The sequence below is a fragment of the Oryctolagus cuniculus genome, chromosome 14, assembly GCF_051225735.1.
Source record: "Oryctolagus cuniculus isolate XC-2025 breed Fujian yellow rabbit chromosome 14, ASM5122573v1, whole genome shotgun sequence".
NCBI classification, from domain to species: Eukaryota; Metazoa; Chordata; class Mammalia; order Lagomorpha; family Leporidae; genus Oryctolagus; species Oryctolagus cuniculus.
This window is the reverse complement of record NC_142880.1, coordinates 75,900,285-75,925,988: the sequence shown is the minus strand read 5'-3', so window position 1 is coordinate 75,925,988 and position 25,704 is coordinate 75,900,285. Positions and strand designations below refer to the sequence as shown.

Below are 25,704 nucleotides of genomic sequence, written 5' to 3'. Positions count from 1 at the left end.
AGTACATTAAACAGTTTCAAGCGATAATTCTCCATGGAAGCTTTTCTAATGACAAGTGCTCAGCGGAAATCAACTCCTTTGTCCTTCACGCAAAGATAAGGGCGCGGTGTGTTTCTGTGTGGTTAGAGATTAGTAGCAGCCAAGATCTAGGTCACAACAGATCTACCTAACAGATCTGGATTAGCAGATGGAATCCCTAGGCATGAGCACATACAAACATTCTGTTTAAACTGCATTCAACTTTAATTTGGTGGGACTAAGGAATAACATTGCATCATTTTCTGAGGGTGACAGAGTAAATAATTATTTATTTAAAGTCCTCAAAATTCCTCAACTGAATCATAATATAAATTGCTCCCTTGCATCAGACATCACTAAAACATATGGTTTTAATCATTAGTTAACTAGCTCCAGTTAATGTTTGACAAATATTTTAAACTACTTCCAGGGCTCAGGATATGAAATAACCAGACATTTTTATTTTCATATAAAATTAAGAACCTTATTTGAAAAAAAAAAATAGTTGGAGCACAGCACATTAAAAAGTTCCAATGTAATTATTTTTGCCTATAAAAATAAAAGCACATTGTACTGGGGGTTAGAGCTTTGATTATAGTATTTTTCCCAATCACATGAAGCATGGGGAAAGAATGGCTATTCTGAATGAAAGAATTAAATGATGTCAAAATAAAAAAAGATAAACAGGACCCTGGAAAAAGGAAATCCTATCCTGAGTAAACCAATATTGTTATTTAAAAATTTATTTTTATTAATTCAAAAAAGAGAGAGAGAGACTGACCGACAAAGGGATAGACAGAAAAAGATCTACCTGATGGTTCATTGTTCACATGTCAGCAATAGCCAGGGATAGGCCAGGCCAAAGGCTCAGAAGTCAATCCAAGTCTCCCCTGTGGGTGGCAGGGACCCAGGCACTTGAACCATCACTTGCTCCCTCCCAGGGCATACATTAGGAAGAAGCTGGAATTGGGATTTGAACCCCAGACATTCACTATGGGATGTGGGCATCCGAAGAGTCTTAACTACTGTGCCAAATACCTGCCTAAAAGTCTGTTTTTTTTTTTAAATTTTTTTTTATGTTTATTAGGAGTTAACACAGTCCACCCTAATTTCAGAAAGTAAAAGTTTCATTGATTAAACAGCACTCAGACCAGAAAAAGATGAAAACTGCAATGACATCAGACCCAGTTTTAAGTTATAGCTATTAAATTTCAGTATCTGAAATTTTCAAACTAAAGGCAAATTATAATGTAAAATAGGCCCCAACCCCATCCCCGAGGAATTGAAAGGGGATAGACTAGACTTCTGAAAGGTTGTTATGCTGTGGAAAAGATCAACAGAAAGGCAATACTTGGTACTTGGACAGAACTACAGAGTGTCTTCAATTTTAACAGCTTAGGCTATTTCAAACTATGGAAAATTCCCCATCTAAATTATAAAGTACTAAAAGATAACTCACAAAGATAGTTTCATAGGAATATCTAGGTTTTGCTTTTTTTTTAATTCACTTACATCTAACAAGCTGTCTTTTGTGATTTTTCTTAAAACAAAAAACAGAACAGATACTCTCTGCTATGTCCCAACTATTATTTTAAATCATTGTATTTTGACTTCTCAGACATGCAGATAATTATGTCCTGGAATTATTTAGCCATATAATAGTCATTGGTTTCAGTTCTGAAACATCTTTAAGTTCTGAAACGCACCAAGCTACATGAAGATGGGTTACTGTATGTTAAGCAATATTCACAAATGAGGTGAGTCTATCGGGCTTTCCTATTCTCTCACAGTCAACTGCTGCTACCCTTCATCAACTATCAGAGACACCTTCTTACCATTTCTTCGAGCACAGATTTTCTGTGGATGAAGACGGTATGGTCTAGGGTAGGGTTTAAGTCTCTAGCTGATCGAACATTTAAGGATAAGGAGTTGTGGAGCTTAAAGTTATCAACTAACATGTGACTCATAGTCCTAGAATCCAGGGTTCAAATCATGTCATCACGTTACCTTGGCCAGATTATTTACTCCAGTCTCCTTGTACAAAGTGGAAATGATAAAAGCTACCCTGAACTGCTACTATTATCTGACACATAGTTGTTACTTAATGAACAATGACTTTCCCAACAAGAACATTTGAGACCATTTCACAAAGTGATCATTTAAAAATTCACAAACATTAGGAAAGCTCTAAGATAGCACATCATAATTTAAAAGTAACAAACCCATTAAGTTTTATATAGGAAAGGTTCTTAGTTTAGAATTTTAGTATTAAGCTACAGAGTTTAATGTATGCATCATAATTAAAGTATAAATCAGTAACCTACTGCTTTTTCTCACATTGAACTTATAAGCAATAGTAATATTTTAAACATTCTTATAGAGTCTACAAAAGCCAAACTCATTTATTTTTATTTATAAGAAAGCTCAATGTAAATATTTAATTTTGCCAATGTAATTCACCATCATAAATATCTAGATCAGCCAACCTTTTCCCAGTGAATACAGCATTTCTAAATAGTCTAGTTTACTCTTTTTTTGCTTCTTATAATCCACTTATTATTACTCCTTTTGCCTTTATTTTTTCATTCAAAATTTCCCTTCAGTTGTTTAACAGTTATTCACTTTCCTAAAAAGTTGCTCTTAAATTTACTGTTTCAGGCTGTAAGAAACTGACTAAAACCAACTTTTCTATTAGATCTGCAACAACTGATTATTTTATCTCTAATACTCTCAGTGGAATTATACAACAAAGCATTAACAGAGCAAAAAGTACAAATACCCTTGCAAATATAACTTATTAGAATCATCTATTTGTGGCTGTACAAAGTTATACACTGCTAGTTTTCTAAGGAATTTATATTGAGCACACTGTGCTTCTTAACACAAAGGATTTGTGTCGAGTACTTTTCATGTATATATGCAGAATGTTCCATTTCATTACCAAAAATCTGAAGAGTATATACATGCATATATATATAAATGTATGTACTATTCTTGTTCAGTTAAAACCATGTCATTTTAAGTACATTTCTTGTATCAGAAGGAAATGAACGTATACAAGACTTAACTGTACCTTCGAAGACATCTGTCATTTTGCAGATATGGGCGAATGTAGCTCCAGTTGCCCAGGTATATACGACATCCATTAAGTGAGGTTTGAATGAGCTTAGGTAAGTTTCCTCATCTATTTCCAATTTGGCTTCTGCTGAAACTTTTGCAATTCTTTTAGCACATTCCTTTAAAGATAAAAGACAGTATTAAAATTCCTTATTCATGATCTCCCGTGTCACGTCTTTAGTTTGCCAAAGCCAATTTCCCAAAAGGTCCCTTTTTCTTCTGAGGCTTTTAGGCCTGCAATTTGGCTATTCTGCCTCTGTGGAGAAACAGCGCCAGTTAATCTAAAAGGTCAAAAACCCATAGGTACATACAGACTTCCTTGATTTTTGAAGTTTAAATTTCTTAGTAGTATTAAGGGATGTTAAATGTTCTGCTGAAGGGACTTTTTTTATTCCTCTCTTACAATGCTTTAGCTCATCTTTCCTTGTTTTTCTACTGTTGAAAAAATCAGTACATTCTAAGAAAATAATAAAAGGCCTATTTATTACTAAAAGTTGTGGCTTTGAGGATACTTTCTTATTATAAAACAGATGTTAAAACTTCGTTGTGGGGCTGGCATTGTGGTACAGTGAGCTAAGCCACTGCCTGCGATACCAGCATCTCACACGGGCACCAGTTCAAGTTCCAGCTCTCCACTTTGATCCAGCTTCCTGCTAATGTACTTGGAAAAACAATGGAAGATGGTCCAAGTACTTGGGCCCTTGCCAGCCATGTGGGAGACCTGATGGAGTTCCAGGCTTGTGGCTTCAGCCTGGCCCAGCCCCCGCCCTTGGAGCCATTTGGGGAGTGAACCAGCTGAAGAAAAAAATCTCTCTCATTCTCTCTCCCTTTAAAAATCTTTTAAATAAATAAATAAATAAAAACTTCAGTGTAAACTAGAACAGAAGAATGTGCAAAACCATATACTACATTTAGTTCTAAGATGCCATTCTTGATAATAAGGAAGAAAATGATGCACTGACTTGTCACTGTGCAGTTTTAAGTATACTGACAAGCCGGCGCCGCGGCTCACTAGGCTAATCCTCCGCCTTGTGGCCCGGCACACCGGGTTCCAGTCCTGGTCGGGGTGCCGGATTCTGTCCCGGTTGCCCCTCTTCCAGGCCAGCTCTCTGCTGTGGCCAGGGAGTGCAGTGGAGGATGGCCCAAGTACTTGGGCCCTGCACCTCATGGGAGACCAGGATAAGTACCTGGCTCCTGCCTTCGGATCAGCACGGTGCGCCGGCCGCGGCGGCCATTGGAGGGTGAACCAACGGCAAAGGAAGACCTTTCTCTCTGTCTCTCTCTCTCACTGTCCACTCTGCCTGTCAAAAAAAAAAAAAAAAAGTCTATACTCACCTGAACTTCATATAATTTGTTACAATGCTAGGGGAAAATGTTTAATTACTAAAACAAACATCATAAAAGATGTTATCAGAACAGTATTAAATAATGACTGATGTCAAATTATAAATTTAACCCCAATGGAAGTTTTCTCTGTGGAATGGTAAAAGTGTGATTAGATTTTCAAATGTTTACTTTATAATCTACCGCGGCATTAGATACACAGCTCAAAAAAAAAATCTTACCTGCATTTGACGAAGTGGTCCTGCTAATTGCTCAGTTAATTTGGGCATCTCACTGGACTATAAAAGGAAAGACATACATGAAAACCCCAATTTAAGTCTAGTATATACTACCCTGCTTTGACAAAACAGAACTTTTATAATATCCATTAATATAAAATAAGAAGTTGGTCATTAGCATTTGAAGTTTCTAACCAATGCTTAGATTATATAGGCAAAATTATTACTTCTCTCATCCTATACACTATTTCAGAGAAAATATTACACTGATAAATTTGCAGTGTGTTAATTTTTGCCACTATAAATGGAACTGAGGGACAACAAATATTGTAAACCTACATAGCAGTTACATCAATACCATAAACAGTTTAATCATAATTTAAGTTTGAAAGTTTAACCTTGTAGGCAACACTTAATCTGTACAAACAGAAAATTCTGGATAAAAAACATTAAAAAGAATGTCCCAAATTTGTTTCATGGAGATACTTTCTAGCACTTTAACCAAGTATGCAGGGTCTTGGAAAATTCACAGGAAAAGTATATTAGGAAAAAATTATGCACAAATTTCAAAATTTTTGCACCAAACTTATCTTTCAACTGTTTCCATAAACCTTTTCAAATACCTTCCTATGGATATTATATTAATAAGTCAAACTAGTTCCCATATTATTTCTATTTAAACCAAAACCTACAATAAATAATGAAAAAGCAAAATAGCCAGAATAAACTCAACGTTTCAGTCTAACAGAATATAGAGTGCAAGACAGCTAAATGCTTTGATATTGTCCATTCACGGTTATCAGTTCCTGATCACGTTTTTTGCAGCAGGCCTCTACCGGCAGAAGGCACAGCCCTGATTAAAGGAGGCCAAATGTGATTTCATCAATGTTCTTCCCATCAGGTACGGCAGTCTGTTACTTCTTCTCTGCTTCAGCCTCAATTCAAAATTTACTTCATTAGTGAGGCTTTTTTTAATCACGTTATTTAAAATAGTAACTTCAATGCTCAGTGATCTCTATCCAATTATTCTGCTCTACTTTTCTCCAAAATCTTTATCACGTTTTGACAGAATGTGTATTTTATTTCATCTTCATTCACTAACATGTAAGCACTACTGACAGCAGAAGAATCCGCAGTATCTCTGGTGTTTAGATCTGTGCGTGACGGGGACAGGTCTTTGGTGTGGTGGTTAAGACAATGCTTGGAGCATCTGCATCCCAAACTGGAGTGCCTGTGTTCTAGTCCCAGCTCTGCTCCAATTGTATCTTCCAGCTAACGCCCTGGAGGACAGCAGGTGATGGCTCAAGTACTTGGTTCCCTACCACCTATGTGAGACATGGAAAGAGTTCCAGGCTCCTGGCATTGACCTGGGTCAGTCCTGGCTGTTGTGACCATTTGGGGAGTGAACTAGCAGATAGGTGATCTTGCTCTGTGTTTCCTCCAGCCTTTCAAAATAAATAAGAAGAAACTTATCTTTTAATTTCATTTTCTATGAATTTCCTGAAGTACTAAAAAAAAGTCCTATAAAAGCTTAGACAACAATATTAAGTTATTTTTAGAAGGCAAATGATCTTGTCTTATTCTCATTTTATCTGTTACCCATAAAGTCTTAAGTGTGAAATGTATAATATATTTAACTTTTTAGAACAAATTATACAATTTTTTGGAATGTAGTACAAGAACAATTAGCATGCTTGTGTGTCATCCAGTACTTCATATTTTGACCTTTTTTTTAAGAGTTATTTTTATTTGTTTGAAAGTCAGAATTACCCAGAGAAAGAGGGAGAGGGAGAGATCATCCATCTGCTGGTTCACTCCCAAAATGGTCACAATGACCAGGGCTGGGCAAGGCTGAAGCCAGGAGCCTAGAGCTTTTTCTGCATCTCCCACATGGGTGCAGGGGCCCAAGCACATGGGCCATCCTCCACTGCTTTCCCAGGCACATTAGCAGGGAGCTGGATCAGAAGTGGAGCACCCGAATCTGGAACTGGTACCCATATGGGATGTCAGTGTTGCAGGTGGAAGCTTAACCTGATATGGCAGGAAGCTGGCCCCTATTTTTTGACTTCTGAAGAGCTTTTGAAAATGAACTAATAACTCATATGAAAAAAAATTATTGCTATACCAACCAGAATCTTAAGGTCACTACCTTAAATATTGTCCATGAAAACTAAGACTTCAGTGGCTAATGGGATCAGCTGTCCTACAGTGATTCTCTAGTATTGGGATGGGCTGAGGTGTTATTTACCTCACTTTGATTCTTTCTTTCATTAAATTTTCCTGATTTTACTTTTATTAATCCTTTTCTATGACTAAGCCAGATCTTCAAAAAATGAACAAACTTAAAACTTGAAATCTGATTAGTGGTTGGTAATCATTCACAAATAAAATACTATTCTGTTTCCCTTTGTGATGATACGCACTTAACTATTGCACTTACTCCATTTACATTAAATTCCTTTGATTTTCAACTATATTGAATCTGTTCAAAACTAATTAAAAATTTAAAAAACAAAAATTCCTTTGATTTTCAATATTGCCCATGTAAATATGAAGCAACATATTTACCACTAAAAATATTCATAATACTATTGAAAACTAAAAACATGATATATAAAATCGGTAACTCACATTCTCTTGAAACACAAAGCAGCTTAATAATGCCGTTGCCTGTTCTGCAGAAAGGTCATTGAAAAGGCCATTAAACATCATCTCAGTCAGAAGGAGCTCATCGGCACTATATAAGGCCATGAGAAAGAAATGTCAGAAAGTGAGGACACACTCATATACAAATCCTAAACACATTATTTAGTCATAATAAGTAACCAATGATAAGTGATAAAGATTAATGTAAGGAAATAGCAGGTCTTTATATTTACCAACACATAAATAATAATGCATAGCACAGGTATTTCACATAAAGATCCCAAATATCAAAATGCAAATATTCATCAAAATAACCAATTCTTAACTCTCAGCATATGGGGGAAATAGTCATTACCATTTATTAGCTGGTTCCTAAGGACTTTTTTTTTTAGCAATCTTTTTTATTTATTTTAAGATATATTTATTCATTCACTTGAAAGGCAGAGTTAGAGAGAGAGAAGGAGAGACAGAGAGAGAGAGATCTTTCCATCTGCTGATTCACTCCCTAAATAGTGCAATGGCCAGGGTGAGCCAGGCCGAAGCCAGAAGCCAGGAGCTTCCTCCGGGTCTTCCATGTGGGTGCAGCGCCTAAGGACTTGAGCCACCCTCCTCTGTTTTCCCAGGTGCACTAGCAGGGAGCTGCACTGGAAGTGGAGCAGCTGGGATCCAAACTGGCACCCATATGGGATGCTGGCACTGAAGGTTTGGCTTGTTTTTAAAAGAAAGTCACTTTCCAAATTATTTATAGAATAAAGAAATAATGGAAAACATCTTTATTAGAAATGTTGGGATGTATCTGTAAAAGACCTATATTTTACTCCATATTGTACTAGTGTTGAAAATTTATAGCAAACTAATTTTTAAGTTAATAATTCTGTATGGCTCACAAATGATGTTACAGCCTACATTGAGAGACGACATGGAAAAGTCCTGGTAGAGATCCTAACATTCCTTAGCTACCTCAGACTCTCAGTGTCCCAGTTTAATCATCTGTCTTATGTCAACTATAGGGGAGTCACAAACATCTAACTGAGACCTTCCAACATTTCTGACCTACAGAAACCATGAGCTCCATGAGAAAATAAAATGATTGCTTTTGTTTTAAATTACTTAATTTTGAGGTCATTGGTAATGTGGAAAAGACTTTATAAAAAATGTGTGGATGTCATACTATTTGGTATACATTTATAAATGTTGTCTTCACTAAATTAGAGCCTCTATAGAATAATATATCTTCCTTTCTTCACATTAAAAAAAGAATTTTTTTAATGTTTTAAAGAAACTTAAGACAAAGAAACAGGCCATACAAATCTTTTCTAAAGTAAGCACACTACACATGGCTGGCATACAAGTTACTAGTAAGAAGTGTAGAAAGGTTAACAACCTTTTAAATCATGAAATAAAAAAAGATTACTAATACCAAACAGTTGTTCCTTGGTATCTATGAAGATTGGTCCCAGGACCCCCTACAAACACCAAAACCCTTACATAAAATTCAGTAGTATTTGCATATAACTTATGCACAACTCCTGTATATTTCAAATCATCCCCAGACTACTTAAAATATCTAATACAATGTGAATGCTGTCTATGTAAGTAGTTGTTACACTGATAGAATTTTTTTCCCACAGTATTTTTGGTTTGCAGTTGGTAGAATCTACAGATGTGGAATACAAAGACATGGATTGCTGACTCCATCTTGTATTCAGTTTTAACTGTGGCCTACAGTATGCTCTATTGTAACACCCTACTGTTAGCTCAAAACATCAGTAAATCTGCTATCCCTATAAAAGAATAATGGTTACTACCCTAAGTTTCAAGGTGAGAAATGCTCAAAATGAAAAAGAAATATATATAAAATAACATTATATAAAATTCCACAGTGCATTTTTTTCTGGGGGGGGGGGCAGGCAGAGTTAGTGAGAGAGAGAGAGAGAAAGACAGAGAGAAAGGACTTCCTTTCTGTTGGTTCACCCCGGAAATGGCTGCTACGGCCAGCGTGCTGCGGCGATCTGAAACCAGGAGCCAGGTGCTTCCTCCTGGTCTCCCATGCGGGTGCAGGGTCCAAGCACTTGGGTCATCCTCCACTGCACTCCCGGGCCACAGCAGAGAGCTGGACTGAACAAGAAGCAACCGGGACAGAATCCGGAGCCCCAACCGGGGCTAGAACCCAGAGTACCGGCACTGCACGAGGAGGATTAGCCAAGTGAGCTGTGGCGCCAGCCTCCACAGTGCATTTTTTTTTTTTTTTTGACAGGCAGAGTGGACAGTGAGAGAGAGAGACAGAGAGAAAGGTCTTCCTTTGCCGTTGGTTCACCCTCCAATGGCCGCCGCGGCCGGTGCGCTGCGGCCAGCGCACCGCGCTGATCCGATGGCAGGAGCCAGGAGCCAGGTGCTTTTCCTGGTCTCCCATGGGGTGCAGGGCCCAAGCACTTGGGCCATCCTCCACTGCACTCCCTGGCCACAGCAGAGAGCTGGCCTGGAAGAGGGACAACCGGGACAGAATCTAGCGCCCCGACTGGGACTAGAACCCGGTGTGCCGGCGCCGTTAGGCGGAGGATTAGCCTAGTGAGCCGCGGCGCTGGCCCACAGTGCATTTTTTAAAAAGTCAAAGGCAATGTATTTTCCTAATTTTTCAATATCATGGTCCAAAACTTTAAGTAAAATGGAAGATATTGCAAACACTTTACATTTTGAAGATAGTTCTTTTTGCTAAAGATATCCTTTATTTTTAAAATAGTAATCCCATTTTAGAGGCAGGTGTTTGCCTCAATGGTTAGACTACCACTTGGATGCTGGCGTCCCACAGTAGAATTCAAGTCCTAGCTCTGCTGTCTCCAACTTCCTGCTATTACACACTCTGGGAGACAGCAGGTGATGACTCAAGTACCTGGGTCTCTGCCACTCATGTGAGAGACCACACCGAGTTCTTGGCTCCTGGCTTTGGTCTGGCCCATGCCAGGCTATTGCAGTTAGTTGGAAAGTGACCTACCAAATGGGAAATCTCTTTATGTTTCTGCCTTTCCAATAAAATAAATAAAAATAATAACCCCGTTTTAAAATCAACCAGATTTTACCTGCTTATCTCACAAGCCACTCGTCCTTTCATCTCAATGACATCAGAAGAAGTAGCAAACCCCAACCTTCTTAAAACACGTTTGCGACATTTGAGCTCATCCATTTGTAGGACAGTTCGTGCTTTCTTTAGCTCCCGCTTTGCAGATTTAATATCGATTGCAATCTAAGGTATATAAAAATAAATAAAATTCAATAGTAAAGTGAACAGTGAAAAATGAGATTTACTCATGAACAAAAATATTTCATAAAACACTTTACAATATAGTTTTCTGTTAAGCTTCAGAGTATGGGTGTATATGCTGCGGGTGAGGAGGTTGCACAGCAGTTGCTTAGATGCATTTCCCAGGATATCATACAAGAGGAATGATGTATCTGAACAGCTAAATACTAGTTAAAATGGTAAGTACATGGAAAGTATGTCTACTTTAAGAATTGGATGCAGAGTACAGAGATATTAGGAACTATAAAAAGCATTGAAATGCTGGGAAAGAGAGCACATCTCTTGCTTAAATGAGGTAAGGAGAAAGAGCTAGAAAGAAAGGAGTAAGCCAGTTATGAGCTAGACAAGGTAAGAGAGGAGGACATACAAAAAGTCTGATGAATTAGGATGGGCTCTCCCAAGACAGGATTCACTGGACAATTAATAATATTCCTAAAGTACCAATGGTGCAGGGAAGGTAGCAATGGCACAGTGAACAGGGAACAAAAGAGAAATACACGTATGAATCTTTTAACTATTTGCTTTTCCCCCATAGTTTCCTGAAAGTCTTCCTTTATATTGCTCTCAAACTGCATCACAAATGTGCCAAAGTAGGAATAGCTTTGGGGGCCAGCTCTGTGGCATAAAAGTTAATCCTCCGTCTGCAGCACTGGCATCCCACATGGGTGCTGGTTTGAGTCCTCGCTGCGCCATTTCCAATCCGGCTCCCTGCTAGTGCGCCTGGAAAAGCAGTGGAAGATGGCCCAAGTGCTTAGGCCCCTGCACCCAGATGGGAGACCTAGAATAAGCTTTTGGCTCCTAGCTTCAGATCAGTCTAGCTCTGGCCGTTGCAGCCATTTGGGGAGTGAACAAATGAATGGAAGACCAATCTCTCTCTCTCCCCTTCTATCTCTGCCTTGCAAATAAATAAATGCTGGTTTTTTTTCTTTTTTTTTTTAAATGGTGTTGGCAAAGAGAATAGGCCTTTACTAAATACAGAGATGAAAGCTTGCAATGGAGGGGCCGGTGCTGTGGTGCAGCAGGTTAACGCCCTGGCCTGAAGTGATGGCATCCCATATAGGTGCCGGTTCAAGACCCGGCTGTTCCACTTCCTATCCAGCCCTCTGCTATGGCCTGGGAAAACAGTAGAAGATGGCCCAAGTTCTTGGGCCCCTGTTCCCGCGTGGGAGACCCAGAAGAAGCTCCTGGCTCCAGATCAGCACAGCTCTGGCCATTGTGGCCAATGGTAATTGAACCATCAGATGGAAAACTCTCTCTACCTCTCCTCTCTCAGTGTAACTCTGACTTTCAAATAAATATTTAAAAACAAACAAAAAAACCAAAGGATTAGACACCTTGAAGGAGTGTTATGCTATGAACTGTTTTCAATTAAATAAAAGGAAAACTTAAAAACAGCCCCACATATCAAATACCCAACCAAAGCAAAATGAACTTTATCCTGTCTCCTGATGAGTTCACAGGTTGCATAGTTGATAGTTTATATAAAAGACAGTGAGACATTTCTCTGTTTTAGCTGATAAAACCAATAGCCCAAGAAAATGGAAAATCATTGTTATTTAGTAACATACATAGAATTCTACACATAAAAGTTTTTGCCATACCTGTGCTTTTTTTTCACAAAGTGTATACACAGTTTCCAAATTTGGATCATTGTGAAGTGGATGAGAGTACATTCGATGCTCAAAAGCCTCTACTTTTTGAATGACTTTTTTCAGCCCTTGATCTTGAATGCCCATATCATCAATAGGATCTAACAAGGGAACACCATCAGGAAAACGTTTCTGAACTTCCTAAAATAAGATATAAAAATTTTATTTTTTCAGTTTGCAGACAAAACTAATAAAACCAAATTAAATATTTCCTTTTTTTTTTCCTTTACATATGGCCATAAAAATTCTGGATATGGGGCTGGCGCTGTGGTGCATTGTGTTAAGCCATTGTTCGCTCAATTTCTAATCCAGCTCCATGCTAATGCCCTGGGAAAACCAGTGGACGATAACCCTGTACTCACATGGGAGATCTGAATGAAACTCCTGGATCCTGTGGCCATTTGGGGATTGAATCAGCAGATGGGAGAACTTTCTCCCTCTTCCTCTATAACTCTTGCCTTTCAAATAAATAAAATAAATCTTAAGTAATAAAGGGGCTGGTGCTGTGGTGTAGCAGGTAAAGCCACCACTTCAAGCGCCGGCATTCCATACTGGCACCAGTTTAAGTCCAGCTGTTTTACTTCCCATCCAGCTCTCTGTTAATGACCTGGGAAAGCAGTGGAAGATGGCCCAAATGCTTGGGCCCCTGTACCTACATGGGATACTCAGAAGAAGCTCCTGGTTCCTGGCTTTGGATTGGCTCAGTTCTGGCCATTGTGGCCATCCAGGGAGCGAACAGCGGATGGAAGACCTTTCTCTCTGCCTCTCTCTCTGTAACTCTGCCTCACAAATAAATAAATAAATCTTTAAAAAGAGGCATCTAAAAAAAAAAGCAACACGATTAATTTAAATATGAGTACATAACTTCAGAAAAGCACCACTGGACGCTGGTATTCCACTGGATTTTCCATGGAAAGGTAAGACAAGATTCAACTAATTAGGAGTTGGAAAGGGATGGTGGAGGAGAAGGAGTACAATAAGACAAACATAAAGGGTTCAAAGACATTTGAGTACTGCTTAATAAGCTGTTAATGCTAACTATTTCAAGAACTCGATATCTTTGTTAAATGCATATGGTACCATTTCCAGTTATGCCTCCCATTCTCAACAAGAACCAGTGTCAATATAAAATCAGAGAATGTTACAGATCAAGTTGGCAAGTTCCATTTATAAAGAAATTAAGTCACAGTTATGGATTTAACAGAGAAAAGACTAAAATTTTAGTTATAAAGTTTAAACAGTTCCAAAGAGAAACCTTCTGTTGCTAAGTGAAAGCGTTCTTCTATCAGCAGGCTCACTTTCCTGTTTCTTCCCCTGCTCCCCACCTTGGGTTTCCCAATACACGGTGACTGATGTAAGGACCAAGGACAACAGTAGTCTAACACTGTTTAAACAATGGACAACACTAAGACTTAGTGAATCTGTTACTATAGTTGATATCAAAGCTTAACTATCCCATCATGGAATAAAGCACTGCGATATTTCAGATAATCGAAAAAGCAAGCCTGAAATTGTTACAGACCTTGATAAAATTCACTTCAACTTAAGATTTAAAATAGTAAACTGAAAACTGAACTAAATCAGAAATGATATTTTCAGTTTTTTCCAGAATGACTGAATTATTATGCTAATTTTATAACAAATTAATATTTCTGTTAGTAACTGCACCACTATTGGTAGCGTTTAGATTTCTGAAAAAATATATTTAAAACCACTTTCATTATCTTTGTATAAAGCTTATTTATACTTATATAGAATTTATAATTAATTTGTAAAATTTATTTGCATACCTGTATTGATTTTAAAACACTCTGTCTATTGTCCATTGGCCGAAGGTCTTTAGGAATGTAAAGCCTAACACTGCTGATAGCAGACAGGAGATGCACCAACACAGGGACTACCTGTGAACAGAAAGTCACATAATAATGCATTTAAAATTGCATATTTTCAAATTATGCCATTTCTAAAAGTTGGACCCTTAAAATTTAGCAATATTTACATTATGTGACAGGGATCAGAAGCAAATAAAAACCATTGAGGCACAGCTTCTTACCTTCGAAGCTTTCTAAAAAGCAAAACCTAATTCAAACCTATCAATAACAGGAAAATAAATGGTACATAAAAGTAAAAGATCCCTGTAATAAAGAATCCATACTTTATTTTTACTTGCTCAGTATCTGGCATTTAAATAAAATATGTAGTAGTACTGTAGCAACACAAAAGACAGACTTTTGTTCAACGGATTTAGATAGCCAGAAAGGTTCATGTAAGTCTGGGTGGGTTGGAATGACGAGGAAATGAAGAAAGTTATTTCAAGCAGGGAAAACAGCATTTATCATTAGACTCAATCTTCAAGAACACGTATCTGCAACTTTTCTTCTACTACGTTTTAGTCAAACATACCCTACCCTCACCATAAAATATATAATTTAGCTTCGTTAAATTATTCTTGAATTCAAAAGACCTCTGGGATAAACTGAAGCAAGACTAATATTTTCACAGGTCACCAAGTCAGCATACTGGTCTCCCACAGTTACATTTACATGGATCAAGGATCATTAATGGCCCTGCCATTGGCTTTTTTTTTTTTTTTTTTAATTTGACAGGCAGAGTTATAGACAGTGAGAGAGAGAGACAGAGAGAAAGGTCTTCCTTGCACTGGTTCACCCCCCAAATGGCTGCTACAGCCAGCGTGCTGCGGAAATCCGAAGCCAGGAGCCAGGTGCTTCTTCCTGGTCTACCCATGTGGGTGCAGGCGCCCAAGCACTTGGGCCATCCTCCACTGCCCTCCTGGGCCACAGCAGAGAGCTGGACTGAAAGAGGAGCAACCAGGACTAGAACCCCGTGCCCATATGGGATGCCAGCGCCTCAGGCGGAGGATTAACCAAGTGAGCCATGGTGCCAGTCCCTCCATTGGCTTTTGATAACAAGTAAATTCATAGTATTTTAATGAAAAAATGGTATACCAGTTGAACATAGGTTCTAGAGTTAAGACAGATTGAGTTTGAATTCAGTTTTTAGCTAGTTGTGCAGCCTTGAACAAGCTATCTAACTATTTTTTTAAAACTTATTTATTTTGAAAGTCAGAGTTACAGAGAGAGACAGAGAGGTCTTCTGTCCCCTGGCTGACTCCCCAGATGGCCAGAAAGGCCACTACTGGCCAACCTGAAGCCAGGAGCTGGGAGCTTCATCCAGGTCTCCGACATATGTGGCAGGAGCCCAAGCAGTTAAGCCATGCTCCACTGCTTTTCCCAGGCCATTAGCAGAGATCTGGAATGCAAGCACAGCAACCAGGACACAAACAGGTACCCATATAGAATGCCAGCACTGAAGGCAGAGGCCTTACCCATTATGCCATAATGGTAGCTCCAAGTTATCTAACCTTTTATTTTTATTTCTTTTTTTTTAAAAAAAAGATATTATTTATTTATTTATTTGAAAGTCAGAGTTACACAGAGAGAGAAGGAGAGGCAGAGAGAGAGACAGGGAGAGAGGTCTTCCATCCGCTGGTTCATTCCCAAATAGGCTGCAATGGCTGGAGCTGTGCCAATCTGGAGCCAGGAGCTTCCTCCGGGTCTTCCATGCAGGTGCAGGGGCCCAAGGACTTGGGCCATCTTCTACTGCTTCCCCAGGCCACAGCAGAAAGCTGGATTGGAAGTGGAACAGCCGGGACTCGAACCGGCACCCATATGGGACACTGGCACTGCAGGCAGCTGCCTCACCAGCTAAGCCACAGAGCCAGCCCCTTATTTTTATTTCTTAAGATTTATTTATCGGGCCGGCGCCACCGCTCACTAGGCTAATCCTCCGCCTTGCGGCGCCGGCACACAGGGTTCTAGTCCCGGTCGGGGCGCCGGATTCTGTCCCGGTTGTCCCTCTTCCAGGCCAGCTCTCTGCTGTGGCCAGGGAGTGCAGTGGAGGATGGCCCAAGTCCTTGGGCCCTACACCCCATGGGAGACCAGGAGAAGCACCTGGCTCCTGCCATCGGATCAGCGCGGTGCGCCGGCCGCAGCGCGCCGGCCACGGCGGCCACTGGAGGGTGAACCAACGGCAAAGGAAGACCTTTCTCTCTGTCTCTCCCTCTCACTGTCCACTCTGCCTGTCAAAAAAAAAAAAAAAAAAATTTATTTATCAGGGTTGGTGCTGTGGTGTAGCGTAGCTGCAGTGAACCAGAGGATGGAGGACCTCTGTCTGTCTGTCTCTGTCTCTCCCCCTCTCTCTTCCTCTGCCTCCCTGTAATATTCAAGTAAAATAAATAAATCTTAAAAAAAAAAAAAAAAGATTTATTTAATTGAAAGGCAGAGAGAGAGACAGAGAGAGACCGACTGAGCTTCCATCCACTGGCTTACTCCTCAAATGGCCGCAATGGCCAGGGTTGGGCCAGACCAAAGCCAGGAGCTTCATCTGGATCTCCCATGTGGGCACAGGGGCCCAAGTACTTGGGCCATCCTCTACTGCTTACCCAGGCATAGCAGGGAGCTGGATCAGAAGTAGAGCAAGCCAGTTTGTGAACTGGGGTCCATATAGGATGTCTGCAACACAGATGGCTGCTTTAACTGCTACGCCACAAAACCACCCCAGTTATCTAACCGTTTAAAGCTTCAGTTTCCTCACTAATAAAAAGGGAATAAAATTGTATCCCATTTTACTGAACTTTGAGAAATATATGAGGCAGTGCATGTAAATTATTTAAATTAGTGCAAACAATACTAAGTTATTTACTACTAAAAGTGGTCAACAAAGGTTAGCAAGTCTGCATATAATGCTGCTAAAATGGCAGAGCTAGAGGGGCAGATATAGTGGCTAAGCTGCTACCCAGCACACCAACATCCCATCTCAAAGCTGGTTTGAGTCTTGGCTACTCTGCTTCAGATCTACCTTCGGATGAACATGACTGGGAGGGAGTGCATTGATAACTCAAGCACTTTGGTCCCTGTGACTCTTCTGGGAGACTAAGAAGGAGGCCCTGGCTCCTGGCTTCAGCACAGTCCAGCTCTGTCTGTTGTGGGCATTTGGGAAGTGAGCCAGTAGATGAAAAATCAAATAAATAAAATGGAAGAGCCCATATCCTCAAATATATTAGGAAGTACCACACACAGAGACAGGGTAACTGCACAGAGAATGTACGATTCATAAGATGCTATAGTTTGGATCTAGTTTGAGTGTGTTCCTTTGGGTTCAAGTGTTGGGATCTCTGTCCTCAGTAAAATGTTCTTTTGCTCTAGCTTGTGTTCCTTCCTCCCTTTGTGCTGCCATTCACCATGAGTTTCTCTCCAGAGGTGCCAGCCGATGTTAGCACGATGTCCTTTAATCTCCAAAACTGTGAGCGAAACAAACTTCTTTTAGCTATAAAGTTATCCAACAGAAGGTATTGGTGTTTCTAGATCTTTCTGTTTTTAATGCCAGAAGTCTAGATTTCAAATATCTGATTTTTAAAATTTGACAACTAATTTACATTTTTGCTATTTTCAAGCCTTTAAAAAAATTAGCTTTTTCCCCCTACATAGCAACGTTACCAGCCAACTTTCTATCTTAAAAATACTGAATACTAATACTATTCATTAAATTTCTTCAAACAGACTTTTCTCTAATTACATTTTGGGGAATGTTTACTTTTCTTCTGCTTTACCTTTTCTTTTCTTTTTTTTTTTCTCTTAAATTATTTATTTACTCAAAGGCAGTGAGCGGGGGAGAAGAGCAGAGGGAGGGAGGGAGTTATGTTCTACCTACTGGTTCACTTCCCAAATGGCCTCAAAGGCTGGGACTGGGACAAGCTGAAGCCAAGAGCCAGGAGCTCTATCTGGGTCTCCTATGGGGGTGCAGGGGCCTAAGCACTTAGGTCACCTTCCTCTGCTTTCCAGGCACATTAGCAGGGAGCTGGACTGGAAGTGGAGCAGCCAGGACTTGATCAGGTACCTATTTGGGATGCTAGCATCCCAGGTAGCACCCCGGCCCCCATTTTTTAAAAAGATTTATGTTAAGATTAATACTTGAACGGCAGATACAAAGAAAGAGAATGACTGACTCTTCTCAACCATTTTAAATTAATTATGTTCCGTTACAAATAAATACATGTATCTTTCAGGAACATCTCCTTTAAAAATTACAACTATTACACTTTTCAATCTAGCCAGGAATCATATTACACTTAGTATCTTAATCACAACTCTATTTATTCTTCTTTAAGAATAATCCCTTATGTTTTTGCTGTATAGACATTAACATTTTCATGTAATTTCAAATTTTCAGAAAAATTCCAAGAGTAGGGTTAAAAACCTCCCGCATTTCTCCATTCCAATTTGTCGACTATCTAGATTTTGCCCAATTGCTTTACTATTCATCCTCCCTCAACATGCACAGTGTAAGTATTTCAAAGGGGGAAATTCTAGTCCAAATTAAGATATCATCTACTTTCCCAGTAATGTTTTATATCATATTCCTTCCTCTCTCACCAGTCCATGGATCCAAACTATGATCATGCCTTGACTTTGGCTGTCATTTCTTTATTCTCTTTTAACTTAGAATAGTTCATTAGTTTTTCTGTGTTGAAGACCTTGACATTTTAATACTATAGGTTATTTTGTAAAATTATCCTCAATTTGGGTTTGTCTAATCATGAATAATCAGATTCATCAGGTTATACATTTTTAGCAGAAGTTCCCGTTTTGTTCTTCTCAGTCCAAAAATCAAAATTATTAAAGAAACTAATTTTGATTACTTGATTAAGGTGGTATTTTGCTATAATTCTCTACTATAAAGTTTCTATTTTACCAGTTATAAATAGTACAAAATTTGTGGGAGCAGCATAAGATAGGCCAAATGCTTGGGCCCCTGCACCCACGTGGGAGACCTGGATGAAGCTCCTGGCTTTGGCCTGGACCAGCCCCAGCCATTGTGGCCCCTTGAGGAGTGAACTAGTGACGGAAGATTCTTTCTCTCTCTCTCTCTTTCCTTCTAATTCTGCCTTTCAAATAAAATAAATATTAAAAAAATAAATAAAAGTGGCAGAAAAATTAGACATTTACTTGGCTTTAGAGAGCAACAATATGTTTTATGTACTTACAGGTGAATTCCATATGCACAGGTATGACAATTTCCATCAAAATAGAATAAAACTATTCTGTGAAGACTGATTCAGAAGGAAGACAGAAACTGTCCAATTTCTAGGGTTGTACCCTATAATAAACTCCAACAAATGGTCAACTATCACATTAATTACAGGAAAGAGAATACATAAGCTGACCTAAAAATGTCTCTTTAAGTACAGAAAACAGAGATCCTAGGACTTCCCTAATTAGAAATACGAAGTTTTATAAATGAGAGTTTAAATGTTTTAGAACTAGATGAGAGCTGCCATGAAATCTCTAAACTTGCAGAGTTTTAAAAACATAAATTTGCACAGGTTGCTTATCCAACTTTCTAAACTGGATTACTTTTAGAAAAGTGACTCAGAATGCAGGCTCATCATGATACAAACTTGGTCAACAAGTCCAAATAACTGTGTGCAATTGTCAGAAACTGCTAAAATAGCAGGAAGGATTTTTATCTTTTGAACTTTTGGATCTTCAAGTTTGTCATGATTCAATTTCTCTCTAAACAAGCAAGCAGATAACAGGAGTCTTCAAAAATTTCATGGAAATGCCCATTATGAAAAAACTATGCCTAGGGTTCAAAGCACTTTTGTGCAGTGGGTAAGATGCTGCTTGGGACACCTGCATCCCATACTGAAGTGCCTGGGTTCATGTCTTGGCTCTGCTCTCCATTGAAGCTTCCTGCTAATGCAGACCCAGGGAGGCAGCAGGTGATGGCTGGAGTAGGTGGGTTTCTGCTACTCAAGTGGGAGACCTGGACTGAGTTCCTGGCTAATGACTTCAGCCTGGCACAGCCCTGACTGTTCGGGACATTTAGGAAGTAAACTAGCAGATGAGAAATCTCTTTCTCTGCCTTTCAAATACATAAAATAAATACTCTAAGTGCTTTTGCACCAGAATAGATTTATCTTTTGATTCCATTTTTCCATGAACTTTTTAAAGTATCCTAATTTAAGAAGTCAAGAGTTTTATGTCAATATATTCTAAATGAATTTCAAGGAATATTATTTCATTAAATCAAGACTGTTACTTAAAATACAATGTGGCACAGCAGGTTAAAGCCCTGGCCTGCAGCGCCAGAATCCCATATGGGCGCCAGTTTGAGTCCCAGCTGTTCCACTTCCAATCCAGCTCTCTGCTATGGCCTGGGAAAGCAGTAGAAAATGGCCAGGTTCTTGGACCCTGTACCCGTGTGTGAGTCCCAGAAGAAGCTCCTGGCTTCAGATCAGCTCTGCTCTGGCCATTTAGGTCATTTAGGGAGTGAACTAGCATGTGGAAGATCTCTCTTGTTTTTTAAGATTTATTTATTTATTTATTGAAAGTTAGAGTTACACAGAGAGAGAAGAGGCAGAGAAAGTGAGAGAGAGAGAGAGAGAGAACGAACCATCCAATGGTTCACTCCCCAATTGGCTGCAATGGCTGGAGCTGTGCTGATCTGAAGCCAGGAGCCAGGAGCTTCCCCCGGGTCTCCCACGCGGGTGCAGGGGCCCAAGGACTTGGGCCATCTTCTACTGCTTTCCCAGGCCATAGCAGAGCTGGATGGGAAGTGGAGCAGCCAGGCCTTGAACCAGTACTTCAGGCGGGGGCGTTAACCTGCTGTGCCATAGCCCCTACAGTAAATCTTTAAAAAACAAAACAACACAAAAAAGTGTAAGTTGGCCAGCGCCGTGGCTCACTTGGCTAATCTTCCACCTGCGACGCTGGCACCCTGTGTTCTAGTCTTGGTTGGGGTGCCAGGTACTAGTCAGTTGCTCCTCTTCCAGTCCAGCTCTCTGCTGTGGCCCAGGAGGGCAGTGGAGGATGGCCCAAGCGCTTGGGTCCCTGCACCCGCATGGGAGACAAGGAGGAAGTACCTGGCTCCTGGCTTCAGATCGGCGCAGCACCGGCCATGGCGGCCATTAGGGGAGTGAACCAACAGAAGGAAGAGCTTTCTGTCTTTCTCTCACTGTTTATAACTCACTCACTCTCTCTCTCTCACTGTCTAACTCTGTCTGGCCAAAAAAAAAAAAAAAAAGTGCAAGTTATCTTTTTAACCAACCAAATTTTATCCTAATTCTATAAATCAATCAAGGTCTGCAGTATTTTAAAGAGTATCTTTAAAGCAAAATGGCAGAGGGTTGGCAGTATGGGTGGGAGGGTGGGCATGGTGGGAAGAATCAGCATGTTCCTAAAGTTGTAATTATGAAGTGTATGAAGTTTGTAACTGTAAAGCTGTATAGTTCTGCATACATTCCTACAGAGTTGCTTCTAAGGGTACAGTTTAAACACTTGCCACGGGACCCCCAAGTCCCCTTAAGCTGGGAGGTAAAAATACTGTGTTAAGTGTTAAAGTGATCATATGGATTGGATTAAGTGTTTGGTAATAATAAATAGATGGAATTAAAGGAGGGATTGCTCCAAAATGAGAAGCAGTCCACACAACACTCATAGAATGACAATCACTTTAAACAGCACTCTGACCTCAGAATCAGCCCTTAAGGCATTCTAGTCTGGCTGAAGAGCCCACAAGAGCATTTCAGGCATGGAAAGCCAAGATACTGTGGCAGAAAGTGATCTACATGAAGGACCTCTTTGGGTGAGACCCCAGTGGAAAGAAGTGGTCATCAAAGAAGGAGGTACTTTTTTCTGAAGGGAGGAAAGAACTTCCATGTTGCTTATGGCCTTGTCTAAATACTGATGGAGTTTGTGGATTCAAAAGGCTTCCATATACTAGGCAGCTCATGTGAAGAGCCTCAGGTAATCACCAATGTCATACATAAGTGTGTTAATTGTTAAATTAACAAGAAGAGTCACTGTGCACTAACTTCCCATTCAGGACCTCTGTCCTCAAAGAGTTGTATTATTTTATGTCTAAGGGCTTGCAAAAAGTCTGTCATTCTTGGGTGCTTCTTTAAAGTTAATTAAGTTTCTTAAAAAAAAAAAAAAAAAAAAAAGATTAACTTCAAGATAGAATGACTTTGACCAGCCCTTGTCTTGACTGTTGAGGAAGAGGTTTTTTCCCGTGCAAATTGTTGAATTCTTTACCTAATATAGAGTTGGTCTTCTGTGTATAAAGTTAAACGAAACTGGATCTTACTGGAGAATGGGACTGGGAATTGAGAGGGAGAAGGATGAGGGGTATGAGTGTGGGTAGAGGGAAGAGATGGTGGGAAGAATCATTATATTCCTAAAGTTGTACTGATGAGATACATCAAGTTTGTATTCCTTAAATAAAAGGTTTCTTGGAGGTGGGGGGAGAAGCAAAATGGCTGACTTTCAGCAAAAACAGGAAGCTTTGTGCCCTTTTAAACTTACCATACTACTCTCATCTGTATAATGCCAAAGTAATTTGAAAATCAACAGCCTACAATCACAGTGGAATCCATTCTGGCAGTCAGAAAGAATAAGGTCAGAACTATTTCAAAGTCCCATTTCCAGAGAACTGTCACTATCTCACTTTTTGGTGGTTCTCTGTAAGCTACAATCACAATGCTGTCTTTACTGGGCATGATTCAAGTTCTGCCCAGCGCAAACAATCTTATCCCTGGGTGTGTTTGTCAAAAAGAAAATAATAAGAGGTAATTTTTTAACATCATGGCTGCATGAGGTGGTGCATGATGGCAGTTGAGGCAAATAACAGATTAACACCAAAAAGCTTAAAAGGAAAAGCTGGAGATTACAATATCCTCTGAGGGGTTTGAAAAGTTCTTACACATTTCCAGTGACCTAGAAAGCTGATAGGGCTGTGTGAATGTTCAAGAAAGGTGTGATCCTAAAGCACCATAGTGTATATCTGTGATCTATAATCTTCTACTTGATGATATACTTTTATAGGTGTGTTTTTTCTTTTACAGATTTATTTATTGACAGCAAATCTTCCATCTGTTGGTTCACTCCCAAAGTGGGTATAATAGGCAAGTCTGGGCCACGTCAAAGCCAGAAGATGGGAATTCAATCCTGGTCTTCCACAGTTTCCTAAGTCCTTAAGCCATCTTACTGCCTTTACAGACATATTAGCAGGAAGCTGGAGTGGAAGCTGCTTAGCCACGACTTGAACTGGCACTCTGATATGCGATGCAGTGTAATTCACTATGCCACAACAGCAGCCCTTTATTTTATTTTAAAAAAGATTTATGGGAGCCAGCACTGTGGCACAGTGGGTAGGGCTGCCTCCTGCAGTGCTGGCACCCCCATATGGGCACCGATTCAAGTTCCAGCTGCTCCACTTCTGATCCAGCTTTCTGCCATGGCCTGGGAAGGCAGTGGAGGATGGCCCAAGTGCTTGAGCCCCTGCACCCGTGTGGGAGACCCAGAGGAAGCTCCTGGCTCCTGGCTTTGGATTGGTGCGGCTCCAGCTGTTGTGGCCATCTTGGGGAGTGAACCAGAGGATGGAAGACCTCTCTCTCTGCCTCTGCCTCTCTGTTACTCTGCCTTTCAAATTAATTAATTAATTAAAAAATATTTATTTATTTGAAAGGCAGATAAAAAGAGAGAGAGAAATGGAGAAACTTTTATAGGTATTTTATCTAATGCTGAATGATTCTAGGGTGCTTCTTGCCTATAGAAATAAAACATAAATCACTTATCCAGACTCTGCAATTAGATTCCTCACTCCCTGACACTGTTGGAATCTCATTTAACTGTAAGAAACTGGCTGTGATAAGGGGCAGTGGTCAGACACATCTGAAGTAATAGTGACAAAACTGCAAACAATCTTCAGAATACGCGTCTAAACTGTGAAACTGTTCAACAATGTAGTTCAGAGCTGGATGTTTACAAACACTCAGCCTTTTCAAGAAAAATAACAACATTTATCTAACCAGTAAAATGAGAAGTCACTTTAGAATGTCTTACCCCAAGGATGATAAAAAGCTAAATTTGGCATTACATGCACACTCAGTGAGAAAGGGGAAAGATGGTAACAGAAAACCCACTTCCATCTTATATCTCATGCAATGCAATTCTGGTTCTAACCATCTGAAAATAGTGGACATGATTACTGCATTTTAGAAAGGCTGTTTACTATATAAACTATTTATTTCCTCAAGATAATAATCTACAAAAATCAAACACATACTTTGTTTAAGGGACAGTCTTCTTCCCTGCTTTAGTTTTATGTCTGTCATTCAACCACACAGAACAGAACAACTTAGAGCTCTTTCTAGAGAGGAGTGTTCCATGCTCTGTACATGCTGCTTCCTTTACTAAGAATGCAATTCTTCTTATCTGAAAAAGTTCTTGTGAACCTACAAGTCTGTTCAAATTCCATTCCTTGCTTTATAAAGGCTTTTTTTTTTTTTTTTACTAATTCTCTGCCCCAGGCAATTACAGGATACATCTTTGATGCTCACCTACACAAAATGCTTCCCTAATAAGCTGTAATCACCTTGATGTCATAAATCATACTTGCATATAAAATTCATGTTTACACATCCCACTCTTAATTCTTTCACAGCATACACTGAAATAAATGCAAAAAGTACTCCAGAAGGAGAGGAAAGATCCCATTTGCCCAGGATTCAGTAAAGGTTTCCCTGGAGAGGTTGTTTATTGAACTGATCCAAATTCTGATTATTAAGGAATGCAAAGCTTCTCAGTATCACTAAGTAAAACAGCTATAGTAGTTAGGCTTAATAAAACTTGGACCTAGAACAAACAGCAAATATGTTTTACTTAAAATACTAATGCCAGTAAGTTAGTCAGGGCTGCTCAGATAATTTTTTTTGGAAAACAGCCTACACTTTGAGGGTGAAGGAATGCCATAATTTATTATCAAAGTCTGCCATGAGAAAGAAAAAATAGATATGCACCACATAACTTTCAAAAAGTTCATGGAACTTATTATTTTGAAAAAAAACCATGAATTGACTTCACAAAAATTTTGATCTGAAATAACAAAAACTCATCTCGGGATTGGTGTTAGGGCACCAGAGGCTGCCATCCAATATAAGCACCAGTTCAAATTCCACTTCTGATCTAGTCCCCTGCTAATACGCCTGGTAAAGAAGCAGAGGAAGGCCCAGTACAAGGGCCCTGGGCACCCATATGGGAGATAGAATAGAATTCTTGGCTCCTGGCTTTGACCTGTCTCTGCCTGCCAGTTATAACATTTGGGGAGTCAATCAATGTTTGGAAGATCTCTCTCTCCCTCTGTCTTGCCTCTCTAACTCTGCCTTTCAAATAAAATAAATGAGTCTTAAAAAAGATATGGGGCTGATTTATGTCCCAGTTGCTCTAGATCCAGCTCCCTGCTAATGTCCTGGGAAAGCAGAGGAAGATGGCCCAAGTTCTGGGGTCCCTGCTACCCACATGGGAGACCCAGGTGAAGCTTCTGACTCTTTTGG

General features: G+C 39.7%; 1 protein-coding gene across 1 annotated transcript in view; it reads right to left on the bottom strand.

Annotated features, from left to right (window-relative positions):
- The window catches only part of MTREX (Mtr4 exosome RNA helicase), a 101,233-nt gene that overhangs the window by 9,568 nt on the left and 65,961 nt on the right, over positions 1–25,704 (bottom strand). The window contains exons 20-25 of the mRNA XM_002714036.6: positions 14,081–14,191; positions 12,243–12,431; positions 10,421–10,584; positions 7,329–7,434; positions 4,701–4,757; positions 3,092–3,254 (exon numbers count right to left, since the gene is read on the bottom strand). Of these exons, the coding sequence (XP_002714082.1) occupies positions 3,092–3,254; positions 4,701–4,757; positions 7,329–7,434; positions 10,421–10,584; positions 12,243–12,431; positions 14,081–14,191 (790 nt within the window). The remainder of the gene's footprint in view (positions 1–3,091; positions 3,255–4,700; positions 4,758–7,328; positions 7,435–10,420; positions 10,585–12,242; positions 12,432–14,080; positions 14,192–25,704) is intronic.